Genomic DNA, 18,451 nt, shown 5'->3' with positions numbered 1-18,451 from the left:
AGCTCAGGGCCTTGAGTAAACACTGCAGCGATCTTTGGACCTGGATGGTAAAACGGGGCAGGACGGGGGCTGTAACACCACAGTACAGGTGAACGGCTACAGCCAATCAGGGCCAACTTTAGGGTTGTAATAGGGGCGGTCAGGTATGTAACACACCCTGTGAGGCTGCGCATGCTCACACTGGGGACTTACCTCTACAATATCAGTGCCTAAAACAGTTTACATATACTTACGTGCAGGAAATGCCAATCATCGGTCACATTTTTGATAAATTACTTCAAATGGCAGCTCCAGATATTGTGACTTCCTGACGGATATGCTCTTCCAAAATGGAATTTAATATGTGTGCTCAAACACAAAGGAACCCAGTGTCATCCAGGGGACTTCAACATGCTTGCTAAATTAGTTATTGTGTTGTGCGTGCACATGCACAAAGATGCCTACAGTATCTGCATGTATGCACAAATACCCATACTACAAACAAAAAAAAGTCCCGATATATTGTTTGTCCAATTCAATATGCAAAAGTACCTGCATTATACTGTATGCAAGCAAGCGTGCTTTTATTTTATGGCTATTCCGACCCACAATCCTTTGCAGGGGGTATACTGTTTAAGCATTGGGGTCAAAGCTCAAGGCACTATGTGGACACAAATGGATGCATAATGCACGAGACACCAGATGCTAGACCTTTTATTTATTACCCCCCTTTTATTTTATTGTTTGTTTTTTATTGCTTTTTATTCATTCTACTGTGTTGTGTACTGTTTTTATACTGTTCCATGCTCACTGCTTGTAGCACTTCGGGATTTGAAGTCAGATATGAAGTGCTTTATAAATGAAACCCATTATTATTATTATGCAAAAAGGACAAGATTTGGAACGCAGCAGTGATTCCTTTTTTTTTAAGATGATTCAACTCCACAGAAGACACTAAATTATGTCACTTTTCAGGCACCATCAAATTGAAATTGAAGAACATTTAGCATTTCATTAGTGTTATGAAATTGCTCTGCCTGTTTTAACAAGAATACCCAATAGGAGAAAAATCATACATGCATTTCATATCATCAGTTGATTGGATTATTAAGGCTCAGTTTGGCTACATTACAGTAAAGAAAGGAGATGTTTGCTATTATTTGTCTTGGTTTTGACAAATGTATGATAAATTATTGAATTAATATTGATACGATGAAAAATCCAATCAAAACCTGTGGTTCATATCAGTTGGGAAAAAAACCAGGTTCACAAAGGTATAGATACGTCTCAAATACTTTATACAAAATTCATTATCGGAATGTTGACAATACAAAGAAAACACCACACAATGGCAGTTACTGTGACTGATACACTTGTTAACTATTGCAGTGATTTAGTGCAAGGGTCAACACCTTTTAAAAGATCAAAAGTGAACACTTGTAACTTGGCACGAGGAACATGTATATTAAAAGAGGCTATGAACCATTTCGTATTCACAAAGGATAACGTACTGTAACAAAGACAAGTCGGTTTAAAAATATACACACATTGAGGTTCTCATATTATATATTCATTAAAAGTAACATTATAATATCTTTTCATCTGTTATACACATTCACTGGATCTCACTTCATATTACTCCATAAAACAGAATGTGATTGACATCTTTAAAAAGGAAACTTAACACAAAATAAAACTAAGAGATAGAGTTAGAAATATCAAAGATAAAAAAAGATAAGGTACATCACTTGGGAAATGTAATACACATCCTAATGGGCAAAGACTTGGCTAAATGAAATACAAGGATTAAAAAAAAGGTTAAAAAGATACACATTTCACCAAAGTAAGGCCACTCAGACAGAGCAGGAAGAGAGTTGTAAACCACAAATAAATCTACGCTCGTGTTCAAATGTTCAGATATGGTGGAAGAAAACTTTACCTGAAAGTTTGACATGTTTTTTTCCTCAATTATAAATGAACAAAATACTTCATTATCGCTATTGTCAGTCAAAGACGTGATTCCCCAACATTTCGTTATTACTAAAACACTTTATTCTGAGGGCGTGTAACTCATCTTGTTGAGCTGCAGATCTATGCAACTCGTTCAGACTTACCACTCTGTGCAAATTAAAAATTAAAAAACCGGTAAACAACAATTTCAATCTAGGGCTTTGGAAAAGCACAGACAAAAAATAAATATGTATAAAAAATAAATAAAATGGCTGCACCCTCTAGAGTTGTAAATGGAGATTTTTGTGAGGAACACATCTGGCCATAGCAGGGTTCACTTTTTCGCATTGTTACTTATTGAAATCATATTGTTGTTGATTATATACGTATTATATCATTATTCTTTTCCCGGGGGGACACAGGAATGAGAGTTGAAAATGGCAAGGCACACTTTTATCTGGTAAATCCTTTAAATTCAGGGAATACAATATCACTTTTAAGTACCTTCTCTTGACATTAGCTGTCCAAGATATGAAACCAGTACATATTTCATCACTTCCGCTCTATTCAATAATTGACCTATTAAGATATACAACCGTATCCTAGCTACAAGCCATTAATTTGTTCCAAAAAAAGAAGCCTGAATTCACATTTACTCAAACCATCACAGTGGAGCTACACAAAGAGACTTTTTTGTTGACTTCACACATTCGCAGTTGGCAGAGTGTAAGGCATCGAACACATGGCCTAGGTTTGAAGGGGTTTAGGTGGTGGTGGTGGTGGTGGGGGGGGGGGGGTTATTGCACAACAACATTGGGGGAATTGTGGGAACATGTTGGCCCTCCAGCCGGGCCTGGCACCCGATGATCCCTTGAGGCTGTGGCGTGTGCACTTTGACACTCCGGCTGATGAGGAGAGAGGTTAAAGGAGGTTCAATTACAGATCTAGATCTGGTCTAGTGCCTAGGAACAGCTGGTTAGTGTGAAGGTTGAGTGACTTGTGTGCCGTACAGTAGCTCGGTAAATAATAACAGGAGTGATTGAAGAAGTCCAAAACACCCAGAGTGTGAACGTGACAGTGTGTCGGTGACTTTGATTAGGCGCCATCAAACAGTCAACAGCAGCTAAGACACGTCAAGTAAAAGTTGTTGTCAAAAAAATAAATGACTACGTGTTTTTTTAGACCTTTGTGAAATCAGAAGACCTTCGAATTCCGTCTTTGTCTCTCCTGCTCCTCTCATCTGCCCTCCTCGGCCGATCGAGTTTCTGATTTCAGCTTCACAAACTCCTTGGCCACGTCGTCACTGGAGCGCTGGGAGAGGATGCGCATGGCGGTGAGGCCCGTGTCGTCCATCTGGATGCGTTGGCCCAGATGACACCAGCACACGCAGCTGCCCTTTCCCGTGATGTCTTTGAGCTGAATGACAGCCATGCCGACCACTCTGTCTGCGCGGCCGAAGCAGTAGTCTTTGACGCAGAGTTGCAGCTCGTAACACTCAAAGCCCTCCTGGTTACCCAGAACACTGCAGGGAGAAAACAGTCATTTATCAACACAGCAGCAGGTTGGTCAACTTGGGTTAAGAATGTACAGAGGAGCACCCTGTTTAAGTAAGGCTGCAACCAACGATTATTTAGAATTGTTTGGTTATAGACCGTATAAAAAGTGTAATACACCATTTTTCAGAGCCCACTGTCAACTACTAGAGAAGCTTGAAGTGCTATTGTCTTTGGTCTTTTTTTTCCATTCTGGTTTTTGGATAGAGATTTCTCTCTATCTAATTGAAAAATTAAACTATTGATCAATTACTCAACTAATCATTGCCGCTGTAGTTTTTAGTACTGAACCTGGCATCTAAAGCAGCCAAATATCATAGATTAGCCTGTTTGGCAAACATAAACATCACTGCCTAAGGTGAAATACTTTATAACGCACATCACTGTAAATGTAAATATCTCATGTATACTCTAAATAAACAAGATAAGGGGAAAACAATAACATCACTTATGTCAAGTATCCAATGTTCAACATCAATAAAAAGGAGATTTCAGTGGTCCCTTTTCCATTTTTCATGAAGAATGAAGAAAACGGGTACTTACAATTGGAAAGTCTCGTTGAACTTTGGAGACCAGCTGTTGTTCTTGGATTTGGTCTGGAATTTGCGTTTCTTGTCGCTGAGGTTAGGCCCGATCATGGTGACCTCCACGAAGGGTCGGAACATGCCCGACGTCTGCCATTTTATATCGTTGGCTCCTATGACTAAATACGCAAAATGGCATTAAAATCATACTCGGTTTAAAATGGCCACATATTTAGCACCACGTTATGAAAACTCAAACAGACCTTTGACGGAAACTTTCCGCTCCTTGTTACCAGGATTCGTGTGCAGCTCAGTCTGCACTGTCACCTCACCGATTGGCTTGTCCACACCTGGAGCTGGATAAACGCACAGACAAAGAAATTAGCTTATATTTGGCCAAATAAAGGAACAGAAATGTGTAATACACAATGCAGAGTAGGTATGAAGAGGGGGTGCAGGTGGAGAGGTTAGGTTAGGGTTGAAAGTGAGGCACAAAGTGACAAAATGTACAAAGAGGGAGCGAGAAAGGGGCTAGCAGATGATTTTATGAGACCTACCCCCTGCTTTCTCATTGGGAGTCAACCTCATACCCTTCCCATTGTGCACTGGCACAGAGGCAGCAGAGGAGATAAAAGAGAAGACAGCAACAACATGTCAACACATTTCAGCATCAAAAACACTTCAAATACACCGGTGCAAACCAAAAACACACAAAACAACAGGTGCAAGGAGGGGGTATTATCAAACACACTATATGGAGGTAGATTTGTGTAAATATTATTTGAGTGACCAAATAGACAATCCGTGTGTAATCTGTTAATGTAAAAAACTTCCAAAATGGCGAAGAAATATTTAGAAATTATAGAACAGATCTGTTACTAACAAATTCAACAAATAAAATACATCTGTGAAAACATTCAATTAATTTACAATTAAATGAAAAGCATTTGTAAATATATGTCTAACAGTGACAACTTTCTAACAGGCATTCATGAGTTTTTGTTATTATATTTATGAATGGAGAAATGATTTTACTTTTACTCTTGACACACAGACAGTAGGGCTGCTCAATTAATCATATTTTAATCGCAATTACGATTTTGGCTTGCAACGATTATGAAAATAACAATCGAAATAAAACGATTATATATTTATTTTAATTATTTTTTGTATTGGTTTTTCAGTTGAATTATACTTAAAGTTCAGGGTAATCAACTGTTAAAAACATACAGTTACATATTTTTCTTTTCAATAAATTGATGTTTTCAAGGTAAATGGATAATCGTTTTTAATAATCGTGATATCAATTATTGACTCAAATAATCGAGATTATGAATTTTGCCATAATCGAGCAGCCCTAACAGACAGCAACACAAACTATGTGCTTATGACGTGGTTTCCACATTTTAAAATAAGAGCATGAGGTAGGATTATTTACAGATCTGTTATCTTTTCAAAATCTTTTCTTGAGTTTACTATTATTTTTGTGCATTCGTGGAAGGTGTTACATTTGCAGATTACACATTTACACACCGATTTTCAATCAGTTTACACAATAAGCCAATCCAACTCCATGTACATCGTGCCCTCTCCTGGTCTAACATGGGACATTTTTCAGATGTGTTATTATGGGGGGGTCAGAAGTACCTTGTGCTTGCTGGGTGGTCACAAAGGTCTTTATGAGTGTGTCTGTTGACTGAGTGTAGAGGGACAGCGCGTGGCGTAGCGACGATAGCTCGGGACTTTTCTCCAGGAACGCCTTCTTCAGCCCGTTGCCTCCTGCGTGGAAGTATTGCTGCAAAGGAAAACCGAGAAGAGTCGGCATATAAAAGTCTGGAAGAACAACTGGTGGTTTACTGTATTTTGGTCAAATAGTAATAGGAACTCTAGATCAAATAAATAACTCCTTAGCAAGATGAATACACATTTAATTTGACTACACTGACTCTAGTCTGTACTCTACATCTAAAGGCAATATTCCAAAGATATAAAAGCCAAGTTGTACATCCTCTAATCCAAAAACCCCAATGGCTTCTTAATTATATTTCAATATCAAGAAAAAGAAAAAATCACTGTATTTTGAAACTAAAGAGGAAAAACTGTGAGGTGAGGTTTAACAAAAACATAATCATTTTAACATTTTCTTAACAAAATGTTCTAGCTTTCAAGCTGCTTACATAACCTTTTGGAATACTTGATTAATGGATGAATAGTTGATGAATGAAACCAAAACCTGCAGTATAAACTGACCTTGATCGTGTCCAGTGCCACATCCATGACAGCACACTGCCTGGGAGACAGGCTTTTAGCCTCCCCCGCCATGTGATCCTGCACATCCACATGGAGAACAAAGACACAAATTAAATCCACAACACATCTATTAAGGTCATTTAATCGAACATGCTTTAAAATATTAGAATATTCCATTTACAAAAAGTACTTTTAATCAATCTGCGTATTCTGTTAAAGCTGTACTAAAATGGAGCTCTATCCCAGCAAGCACAATAACATTTCTTGTGTCATTTTTTTGTTTTTATTAGCATTTCCTGTAGAATGAGCGCCTACAGTATATCGCACACTTTTATTGTTTTATTAACTTAACTATTAACTATTAATACTAAGAGTATTTCAAAGTATTATAATTAGTTTGTTTCAGGTTTTTTGCCCCGGGATGAAAAACAGACTCACTCTGCCGCTTTAACAGAAATGTCTTTTAGTTTGCACTGACCCTGTTAAATAAACTCACAATAATAAACATGAATAAATTATAGTACCTTGAGTTTGGAGAGCTGACCCAGTTCTTTGGCAGCTGAGAGAATCTGTGCTCCCTGAAAAAGAAAGAAAGAAGGGGAATTCATTTTGTTGCTGAGGTTATAATATGCCGTTTCACTGTAAATGTGGAATGCTGTTGAGCTTACAAAGGTGTCGTTGCCCTGTGGCAGGACTATAGTCTTCTCCAGGCTGCTCATTACGATCCTCCACAGCTCCTTCAGCACACGTTTCAAAACGGTCTTCTCACAAGCAGTGGCAAACAGTGTGAGCCTGCAAACACAATACATTCAGCAAAGTGTGAAAGTAAAATGTTGCCTTGTTGTTATATATTGTTGGGTAGTTTAATCTACAACGGACAAGGTTCTCTAGGGCAGTGGTTCCCAAACTTTTTGTGCCCAAGGCACACCAAAGGACAAGTCAAAATCTCAAGGCACACCTATTGTGCAAAATAGCCCTGATAACACGTGTTATCACTCATATGTAAAATATCTGTAAATGTGCATAATTATTTACCAAATGCCAAATAAAATGTAACAAAGACAACTATATTACTCATGAAATATTTAGTAACGAAATATTTCAGAAATGAATTTGAAACGTTATCAAATTAGGCTTCATCAAAGCAGCAACACACTCATTTAAACCAGACAGGTCACAACATTAAAAATGAGACAAAGGAAATTCAGCACAGATAACTGTCAATGCAAGGAAGCTGCATTGTCCATGGTCCTGAACTACAAATTATAAATGTAACATTTCAGCAGAGTCGTTACTAAAAAAAAGTAATATATTACATATTACATATTACTTAAGTATGACACTACTTCGTTACTCTCTACATAAAGTAACTCGTTACTTTACTCGCAGGGCCGGCCCGCCCCTCCCTGCAGGCAGATCACGCAGACTGCTAACGTTTCAAATGTTCTCTTTAGTTCAGTTTCCATCCTGAATGTTTTCCTATCTGACCGTGGCTGTCCTCTGTCTCCTGCTATCTGTATATTGCGCAGTCTATCTCTGCTCACTCTGTTGCGTCGGCGTGTTCTCCTGCGTGTTGGCCATGTGTTGCACTGGAACCAGACACCGCAAAGACTTCAGCCGAGCACGTACGAACTGCGCATGCGTGAGTGGCAATAACTCTCCTTACCAGCAGGCGGCGGTAGTGTGTATTCGTCATTCAAAACAGGCAACAACCGGAAGACAGAGAAGAAGAACAGACTGTGATATAAACAAACACATAGCGTGTGCGGTAGCTCCACCTTAGCATGTGTTCTTTGCAGGTGCTTGTTGAGGTTTGACGTGGTGTTTACAGCAGTATATAACAGCTTCTGGCCCGGACACAGTTCGCACCTCACCGTCACATTCCTGTCTATTCTTCGGACGAACTCAAAATAATGGGCATACGTCCTCCACCCCTCGAGAGTTATCGCTGACTCAGCCATGTTTATGCAGCACTGCAGGTGGAGATGTAGTCGTGCAGATTACGTACATATAAACCTACAAAGTACTGATATAGTAAATAAAAAAATAATTATTTTTATGTAGTTGTATATTGCAATAATAACGTATGGTTGTCACAAAATCCCACGGCACACCCGGACTTGCCTCACGGCACACCAGTGTGCCGCGGCACACCGTTTGGGAACCACTGCTCTAGGGGTCATTGCACCTTTGAAATTGTCTGTAAATGTGGCAATATTGGCAATTTATTGTATTATTCATCCACTCACTTTCCATCCAGGAAGTCCATGAGTGGCCGCAGCATGTTGTCAGAGTCGGCGTCCACCTGGTTTTTGTTGTTGTCATTGAGCGGCCCTTTGATCTGGTACAGCAGGGACGCCATCTGTCGCATGCAATCGTTGATGCAGCTCTGGAAACTACAGAGGAAAAAGAAAATGATCAATCGGCACAAATACATGTGTGGTCACGGATTTAAATGTAAAACAATGTGTTTTTAGGATTAGGGTACCTGTTCCCGAATGTTCTGCTGAGCTCATCCAGCACGTTGTTCAGCTTCACCTGCAGGTCGTTCAGCAAGTCACTAGCCTCGGAGTCCATCTGCAGAGAGGATCCAAGAAGGGTGTTTATTAGGATTTAACAGGTTTTTTTTGCATATATAAAAAAAAAATCCTAAATATTTAAACTCCAAAGTATGTGCTAGTTTAGGAGCTAATGTAATTATTTAACAGCCATTTAGAGAAGGCTTCATAATTGCAGATATTAGATTCAAAATCCATCCAATAAACTTGCTGCGCAAATTCTAGAAGTTACAAGTAGAAGCAAGGGTATAAGATTTTAAATAAATATCTTCATTAAAAATGTACACCGATGCCACCAGTCAAGCTTCATACAAAGGGGGTCCCAAAAAGAGGAAAGAGGCAGGTTTTATGCTGCATTCATGTTGTGTCGCAATAAAAATGTTCAAGCAAATCAGGAAGTCTGAGACATTTTTGGAACAAGACTTGCGGAAGTTCACCTTGTGTTACGCAGAAAAATGGCGAACAAAAGTGATAGTAAAAAGGTTTAATATTAATCCATACAGTATGAAACTATATAGAATGAGGTAGTAACTACTAGTTGCTGTGTAGAGTGACCCAGTGTTTCCCCTAGGTTTACTGCTTTTGGGGGGGGGGGGGTGCTGTCTGAATTATTGATTAATGCATCTGTGTTTCTTAGGGTCAAAAACACTAAACTCATAACTTAAAATGAAAGTGTTTAGTTTATTTAATAAAAGAACACATGTTCAATGTGAAATGTGACAGTAGATAGATTAGTTGCAATTTGGTGCTATAAATACGTATTATTATTATTATTAAAAAAACACACCTTGAATTTCAGGGGGGGCGCGGGGCTCTGTCAAGACAATGGTTGGGGAAACACTGGTGACCTCTAAATGGCAAAGTCAGATATATCCGAGTTTTGGTAGTTTTATGAAAATTGCTGTTGCAACAACAAGCCTGGGAAATACTTCTTATTTTCTAGCTAGCATTTTTGTTTCACAGCTCATGGACACCCAAGGCGGAACTTCCTAACATTGTAACTGTGACTATCCAATGGCATGCAAAAGCACCACAACTGTAATAATGTTTATAATATACACTCCATCACAAAAGTCACAATTGTGGTTTGCAAAGAGTAGAATACATTATTAAAATTCAAGGCACACATCCGAGTAAAACCCACCTTTTTACCAGCAATGTCAATCTTTCGAAGGTAGCGCATAAAATAAAAAAAACAAAAAAGTTTAATATTGCAGGAGAAGTGCGTGTCATACAACTCACACAGGCACAGGGCGAGGGAACAAGTAGGAAAGCAAATTACCTTTCAGTATACCTAACGCAGGTATACTGTGGGACATCTAAATAAGCACTGCCTGCAGGGAAGCTAAACCGTGGCACGGATCATTAAGTCAATGATCCAATGGCCTTTTGATTCATGGCCTGTCAGGGTGGTGTAGGACCATTAGTGAGGAGAAACTGAGACGCAGCACAAAGGGAAGGCTTCAGGGGAGGAAAGGCAGCTAGGGATGGATTGTGTTCATTTGTAATGTGCTCTACAGGTTTTGTTTTGGCTGAGAGTATTTTTGGGGGATATTAATATTTATGGTTCTTTACTCCTGCACTCACCTTCTTGTCTTCACATGGCTACGACAGCATAGAGATGTAGAGGGTAACAGAGGACAACCTCGATTAACATTTCATCTCCCATTTGGAAATTCATTTATTTTAAAATGACTACGGAGAATCGATTACCATTACACAAAGTGCCGTGGCAGCAGATACTGGTATGCATACCTTGTCTACTGGTTCATCAATCTTTGTGTGGTTGTAATGGTAAAACAATGAAAATGAAAAACTGTTAAACGACTCCTGTTCTGTTACTGCATCCCTGTACAGTAAAATCTAAAGAATACAAATATTTAAGTTTTTCCCATTGGAAAGATAATGCCGTATTTCACCCACCTTCTCCGAGTCAGGCTATTGCAACACAAAGTTACGAAGAAAACACAAAATTAAAGAAAGGAAACAACAAAATGTGAGAAATAACCTTTTTTCTGGGGGGGAATGACTTTTGAAGGAAAGGCTAACAAAAGTGGAAGAGGGTAAAGATTTTGAGGTGGAATTCACCACAGATGACGTGATAAAAAATGAACACAATAAACTCCACCATGATAACCACGCTTGTGTCAGTAGGACTGAGTATCACTAAGATGTTGCTGTGAGTAGGAAGAACATGGCCCACAAGAATGATGAGGTTAAAGCACTTCACACTGCAACAAACCTCAACCTCATTTTTCTCCCCTACTTCTTCTTCTTCCTCCTCCTCCTCCTCCTCCTCCTCCTCATCATCACTCTCCTCAAACTGGGAGTGGCAGTGAAAAGACAACACAATGTAGTTAAATCTCACTGCCTCAAAATACCACAATCGTAATCAACAAAGTTTTTTTGTTCAAGATCATTTAAGAGCTTCTATTTTGCACAAAATTATAACAAGTGATGTAATATTTGAGTAAATGCAAACATGCACCAAACATGTTTGCATATACAGAGAACTTGCCTGCCATGCTAGCATTCTATTGTTGGGCTAGAAAAAGAGGGAAAAACATAATTGAGACCCAAAAAAATTATTGGAGTAAATTATGCCCTGCAAAGGCAAAACGGATTCACTACTTATGTAGTAATGACTTGAGACCGACCATTGCATTTTCACCCAGAGTAGACAACAAGAGAAGCACATCCAGTGCATGCCAACTGATCATTTAGCTTAACTTAGCCTTAGCTAAAGCTAAGCTTTTAAATTACAGATTGATTTATACCAGAGGATTAAAGAAAAGTACCCATTTTGATTTAATTTAATGAAATCAGTAATATAGTTCCAAATCCAGATTATGAAATTAGTAGTAGTTGAACCCTAGAAAATTATTTTAAAAAACACATCTCCTGCTAGCGGTAATTAGCTTAGCATACCTCACAAGCTAGCAGCTTGGCTTTTGACTGATGAATTTCATATATTTCGATGTAGCTATCTTTAAATCACATACTTAAATCTATCAAAATGGAAATCAATCTGTATCAAGATATTTTAATTTCCTATATGCTATAGCTTGTGCATAAGGAAATAAAGTTCACTCTGAAACAAAAAGCTACATTTGACCAGAAAGCTGAAAACATTTTGGTGGTTGATACATGTTCCACTTCTGTAAAGAATATCCTTCGCCGAACTCCAGTATCTTATGATTTCCTGATATGTTTAAGCCACTCACTTAACCTTTCAAAGAGCTTATGTGTAACATCAACATCAGTAAAATACTTGCAAGACAATGTGACTTATCTCAACAACCAACCTTAGAAATAAGAGGTTCTAAATAACCAGTTTTTTCTGCAGATATGGCGACTTTCAGTTTTTCTTTTTTTTAAAGCCATGGTTGCAGTGAATTTGGTTGACTTTTCCCCAAGCAAAACCATGAAGTTCACATTTGTACTTCATAAAAAAACAAATAGGCATACATAGCAGGGAAATTTGCGACAGACATTTATGTCCTACGTCCTGACTACCAATCAAGTGTCATCATCAGGTACAAAATTAAAGAAGGGGTGGCTAAGTAAGATAGTGGATCTACGGGTCTCTACACTACAGTTGAAACTACTACCAATGATTCTAATATGCTACCACCCACAGTACCCACCAGAGCCTCTGCTTCCTTATCCTCAGTCATGACCTATTTCCAAGTCAGAGGCAGATGAAGATAATCAATACAGGAGTGTACCACACACCATTTAACTGATTAAACAACCAAAATATGTACTTTAACATCTGCCCGTTTCGGCTACTCAGAAAGACCATGAAAGAAACCTACCTCCTCTTCCCCTGCCTGTTCCTCCTCCTTCTTCATTTCCTCCTCATTTTGCTCTTCCATCTCTCCATTTAGCTTTAGATGTAAAGTGAACACACTGGTTGAAACTCTAGCTACAGTGTCTGACAACTGTAGTCCTACAATCGACCACACAAAAGCTACATCTACACTAAATGGGCTAAAACACAAGCCTGGCGAGTGATTTAAAGCAGTGGGAGGTCAGATCTGACACAGAGGCTATTGATTGTTCTCACTGTAGCTACACTAAGACATTAATAGAGGACATGATTTCATTAGGTATGAGGCTAATCTCTGTCAGTATTGATCTATGCTTATGCGTCATTGAAAGAATCACATCAGACATCGGGACGGCGTATTGACCTGTTGAACAACTTCCACTCCGGCTTTATTAGGAACAAAGATGATGTCCTAGTACGAGGATTCTACTTCACATGGTCACAACTAAGACTACTGAACCTACCAGCGCTTCTTCTGTTGCACTCTAATACACAAGAGTCACAAAATAACTGATGAACAAGCAACCACCACTAGAATATCTGAATTTCTTACTCAAGATTATTTTCTTTGTTTTAAGACAACATCATATTAGAGTTCAAATATATTAAATAAATAAACAAATAAATAAGTAGCCAGGGTAGTAACTTAAAATCCACAATGGCCCTAATACTGCATTGCTATTAACATTATCGTAGTGGTATACTGTAGTCATCCATCCCGTTTGAAGCCACAGCACATCATGCTCACCTTTGTCTTTATGCTTACCTGTTTTGCACCCATCGACTCAAACATCTTCTCCAGCTGGATTCTTAACTGCTGCACGTTATTCAGAAGGACACATGGCTGCCAGAGGACAATGGAAACACATTACACACATGTAGCAGTAACTCTACAGGGAATTGTAATAACTATTATATTGAATATTCAAAACCTATGTAAAAGAAGTTTGAAGAAGACATGTTATAAGGTGTTGACAACTTACAATCTTCTCCTTGTCAATATAAGTAGGAAAACTCTTGGTCAGAATGGCACTGTACTGCAGAAGAACTTTGGCAATAGTCTGAAAGAGAGAGAGAGAGAAAATAAATGTATTTCATTTCATTTGTGTTTGTCCCACTCATGGTACGCATACCCAAATGTACAATAATTGCCAACAAAACATGTCTCTATAAAATATTTTAAAAGTGTATGGAACAAAATGTCGCCTGAAACAAAAAGTTTGAAATCCGATTACTTTTCTCTCATAAGACCTTATCCCACGGGGACTATATTACACGGAAGGATCACTCCCAACTTTTGGTATTTAAAACATTCCCAATTGTCTTGTAATGTATTTTATGGCATGCAGGAAAGAAAATCCCCAAACAAAGAATTGGAGGGAGGGCAGTACTACCACCAATACAACATTTATTTTTAATGAGAACATATAACATTCCCTTGTGAATGTCCCTCCAGACAATGCTGTAGCCATTTTGTTATTTTCCCTATATCTTACATCTTCCTTACATATTTTTTTCTAGCATAATAAAATATTTAGTCATTTTCTGCTTCATGATCCTCTTATTATCAATTATGCACATTTAAGAACTAAATCCATGTTTCATGTAGCTCAAGCAACTCAACGTTACAATAATGCAGTGTTTTTTATTTTCCCCCTGTTGAATTATTTTGCAATGTGATGTACTTGATATCAGATTTTAAGGTCGATGTTACCTTGGAGAAGCGGCGGCTATACTGAGCCATGACAGCGGGGTCGGGACACTCCAGTTTCTTGATGATCTCAAAGCTCTGGTTGAGCTGCGTGAATATGTCCACCACGGAGCAGGAGAACAGAGCGTGCTCCGACGTCTGTTGGAACTGAGACACAAAAAAATACAGTTATTAGAGTTTTAAAAATATCAACATGCTGTAAAACAAAAACGTTCAAATCAGAAATTAAGGTTAAACGATTTTTATGAAAGATCATCATACAGCTGAAGTAACACAACAACAAAAGTCAATTTTCAAGTACCTCTCTTTTTTATTTATCCTATTAAAGTGAATATATTTAGGTTTTGGAATGACAAAACTACGACTTTACAAAACCAGTATTTTTCAGTTTTCTGAAATTTTTTGAACAAACACTAGAAAATAATGGGCAGAATTATTTAATAAAATAACCATTAGTAGCAGCTAAAGTCAATTTCAACTTTCTTACTCCGTCTTTTTTGTCTCGCTCTAGTGCTCCATGCATGAACTCCATGGACACGCCCTCATTTTCCTCCAACCACTGAAGCACGAATTGTAGGAACCATCTGCAAGTAAAAACAATTGGAATTATTTATTAATTAGAATAATATATTATTATATATATATATATTTCCCAATACCTGGTTTATGGATCAATAAATTGGGAATCAAAAGTTTCTTTAAAAAAAAAAGATGTAATGTTTCCCCGTGCCTTCGAGTGAAAAGCACTTACGATGGGTAGTCGGGGACAACGTCCTTAAAGCTCGGCAGGTCTTTGACGTATTCGTTGTTGAGCCACTTGACCTTGAAGTGCAGGTTCATGTAGTCGGTGCTCTTACACAGCCTGTGCTTCTCGTGCTCTGCAAATACAAACACATACAGAGATGTATGCTATAGCATTTTGGGAAAAGGAAGAACCAAGTTTGTTTAGACTGGGACCTAAAACTCGCCATTTTGAACATTCTTTTTTAAACACGTTTCTACAAATACTAATTTCATAACCGTCTTGTGAGGCTTACTCGCCAATATTGATCTGACAGACTGTCGTTACTGTAGGGCAGTGGTTCTTTTTCTGTCATTCCCCACTTTGAACAGGTGGGCCTTTTCAAGCCCTACCTGTTCCTCATCGCTCCAATAAAATGGTAGGCCAAGCTTAAAATTGTCAAATGTATCGTTCTATAACAGGGGTCTCCAACTTTTTTTAGGATGAGGGTTACTTTAAAAAAATAAAACAAGTGAGCTACTTTTACTCCTCTTTTTTGTTTTTTTGCAGTGTATATATTTAGCACATTTTAACATTATTATATGCTACCTTTAACCTTTGAGTGCTGTTTTGGTCTGTGGGACCCGTTTTCAGTGTTTACTAAAATAAAATGTATGCAATTTAATTATTTTAACCTGCTTTATTTGGTTGTGGACGTCACATCCTCGAGGGTCCGGGGGCATGCACCCCCAGGATGATTTTTTTTAAATGTTGAAGTTGAATGCATCAATCTGGTGCACTTTGAGCTAGGGCTGCTCAATTAAATCGTATTTTAATCGCAATTACGATTTTGGCTTGCAACGATTATGAAAACAACATAATCGAAATAAAACGATTTTATTTATTTTTTAAATAGGTTTTTCAGTTGAATTATACTTAAAGTTTATGTTAATCAACTGTTAAAAACATACTTTTCAAATTATTTTCTTCAATAAATTGATGTTTTTCAAAGTAAATGGTTAATCGTTTTTAATTATCGTGATATCAATTATTGACCCAAATAATCGAGATTATGATTTTTGCCATAATCGAGCAGCCCTACTTTGAGCCCAACATGAATTTATGGATACAGCTCTCAACACTCAGATGAAAGGGAGCTGTATACTTTTCAATAATCCAAACATCTTTAGAATATGATCACAACAAATCATTTAAACTTGTTTATTCTTATCTTATGTTACCTAGTTAGCATTCTTTCTTTTTATTTATGCATATTTGACTAATCACTCCCCTTTTAAACTTTTTACTGTCCTATAGTACACATTGGAATGATTTCTTACTTTATTTTGTACAACTTTATTAAATAGATAAAGGTGTGCTCTCTCTCTTGCTCTCTCGCTCCACATTGCTTTTCTTCCCGACTGCAACGCTGTTGTGTGTGTCTGTGAGAGCATTTCACACGTGTGTATGAGAGATTTTTACCAGTGGCGAGCCTGTCTCTGAGGGCCTAAGATATTCTACAAAATAATATTTAAAAACATTAAAACAAATTATATTTTTCTTTATATATTTTTTTTTAAATATGTTTTTAGTAATATTTGTCATTAGTTTTACCAAAAATAACTTGATTAAATTGTATTTAAAATAACATTTCCAAAGAAATAAATCCTTTGAATCTGCCTATTCAGTTTCTGTTTGAATGTGAAGGGTTAAACGAAAGAAGCTCGTCTCTACGAGGTGAAGACAGGAGCTGATTGGACGTCCAGCTATGAATTCACAGAGGGTCAGCTATAGTAACTGAACGAGAGACTAATGTCAAATGACAGTACAATTGACCAATCATATCTTCCCTCTAAATGGGTGGGCTTTATTATCGCGGACTTTATGACAAGTTCCGCCCGCTGTGAAACGTTTCTTGTTTCCATAGCAACAACAACTGTCAACAGCGTAAACTTGCCTTCAAAATAAAAGCATGCCAAATTACACTTAAGACATACAACTGCAACGAAAGTAACAAACACAATGCAATATCCTTTTCAATTTCAAAGAACACAAATTGGGTTATTTACAGGTGTTGTTTTGTGTGGTAGAGGGTCGCTTTTCATTGATACGTTTTGCACCCCGGGCGGTCCGTTGTTTTGATATTCCACCAGTGTATAAATAATAAATAAATGTTTTTTTTTTGTTTTTTTCGCGACCCACCTATCACATCTCTGCGCCCCACCAGTGGGGCGCGCCCCACACTTTGAGAAACGCTGCTGTAGGGGATTCATCTCGAGGACAGGGGCTGTGATACAAATCTGACTGCTTCTGGGGACTGGTAGTGCTCTACAGTACACTTTATTATGCACTCGATCTTCATGTTTTCGATGTTTTTAATATTAATATTTCTGCTCCATGTTCTTACACAATGGTTCTACTACAGGATATTACGAATAGATATACCTAAGTTTTATCCTATACTATGTGATGATGGATATCCGACACTGGGTGTGACTTACCTTCCATGGCATACTTCATGTCTTGAGCGAACAATGTCCACATGACCTCGGCTGACACCTTCCCCACGTTCATTTCTTGAGGGAATCTAAGAGAGATAGGGGACAATTTGACATATATTTTCTATTCTTAAGCATAAATAAACAATCTTACGCAGTTACCACTGGAAAATGGAAAAATAGAATATATAATATAATGCTAAAAATATATGTGTAGCCTAATCCTATGTGCATATACTATACTTAAACACAATGAATAGACATCCACAAAAAATGCATGAGACAGGATGCAGGGAAACCGCTTAAGATTTTATAGGTCGTTATGTTTCCTGCAATTAAAAAAGAGTTAAAGATAAAGGGAGTGTCTGCATGTCACTAACTGGTTGAGCACAGGCGTGTAGGAGTTCCTGTCCTCTTCAATGATGGAGACGATGAGCATGATGAGTTTGGGCCAGAAATCCAAGTTCTTGATGCTCGGACCTTGCTCCTCCAAAGAGAGCTCATCTTTGTTCTAGATTAGAAAAACAACACAGTCAGTCATGAAAAGAGACTTCCAAACAATCAGTTTACATCTGAAACACATGTCTGGCATTATTTACTTAAACAACTAAGTAAAGAGTATAGCAAGGGGTTCTTTGGGAACATTTTGTAGGGGGCGTAATGCAGTAGGCCCTTAAAAATGCAATTGCTTTGGCACGAGAAAATACCCTGAATAATAAACAATAAATATTTCTAGTGAGTTAAATTAATTTTGACAGCCATCTGACATCTAAATGACAGCAGCACACCCTCAGAGTGTAGCTCAGACAGTATCCTGATGTTGAATTTCAAAACTGAAACCAAATACAATGTCATGCAGAAGCAGCTGGGTGATT

General features: G+C 37.9%; 1 protein-coding gene across 3 annotated transcripts in view; it reads right to left on the bottom strand.

Moving 5' to 3' along the window:
- Positions 1-1,256: 1,256 nt before the first annotated feature.
- Positions 1,257-18,451, bottom strand: part of LOC117455825 (protein unc-13 homolog B-like) — a 76,262-nt gene continuing 59,067 nt past the window's right edge. For 2 of the 3 annotated variants that reach the window (XM_071204968.1, XM_034095412.1), the window contains 17 exons: positions 17,957-18,087; positions 17,580-17,665; positions 15,109-15,235; positions 14,845-14,941; positions 14,361-14,504; positions 13,630-13,707; positions 13,413-13,490; positions 8,745-8,833; positions 8,506-8,652; positions 6,925-7,048; positions 6,781-6,834; positions 6,257-6,334; positions 5,654-5,801; positions 4,564-4,611; positions 4,270-4,362; positions 4,026-4,185; positions 1,257-3,451 (listed from right to left, as the gene is read on the bottom strand). In XM_071204968.1, the coding sequence (XP_071061069.1) occupies positions 3,166-3,451; positions 4,026-4,185; positions 4,270-4,362; positions 4,564-4,611; positions 5,654-5,801; positions 6,257-6,334; positions 6,781-6,834; positions 6,925-7,048; positions 8,506-8,652; positions 8,745-8,833; positions 13,413-13,490; positions 13,630-13,707; positions 14,361-14,504; positions 14,845-14,941; positions 15,109-15,235; positions 17,580-17,665; positions 17,957-18,087 (1,968 nt within the window). In that variant the 3' untranslated portion in view covers positions 1,257-3,165. The remainder of the gene's footprint in view (positions 3,452-4,025; positions 4,186-4,269; positions 4,363-4,563; positions 4,612-5,653; positions 5,802-6,256; positions 6,335-6,780; positions 6,835-6,924; positions 7,049-8,505; positions 8,653-8,744; positions 8,834-13,412; positions 13,491-13,629; positions 13,708-14,360; positions 14,505-14,844; positions 14,942-15,108; positions 15,236-17,579; positions 17,666-17,956; positions 18,088-18,451) is intronic. The other variant, XM_034095411.1, reaches the window with a different exon arrangement.

Source organism: Pseudochaenichthys georgianus, chromosome 12, assembly GCF_902827115.2.
Source record: "Pseudochaenichthys georgianus chromosome 12, fPseGeo1.2, whole genome shotgun sequence".
NCBI lineage: Eukaryota > Metazoa > Chordata > Actinopteri > Perciformes > Channichthyidae > Pseudochaenichthys > Pseudochaenichthys georgianus.
This window is presented reverse-complemented; position numbering and strand designations above follow the sequence as displayed.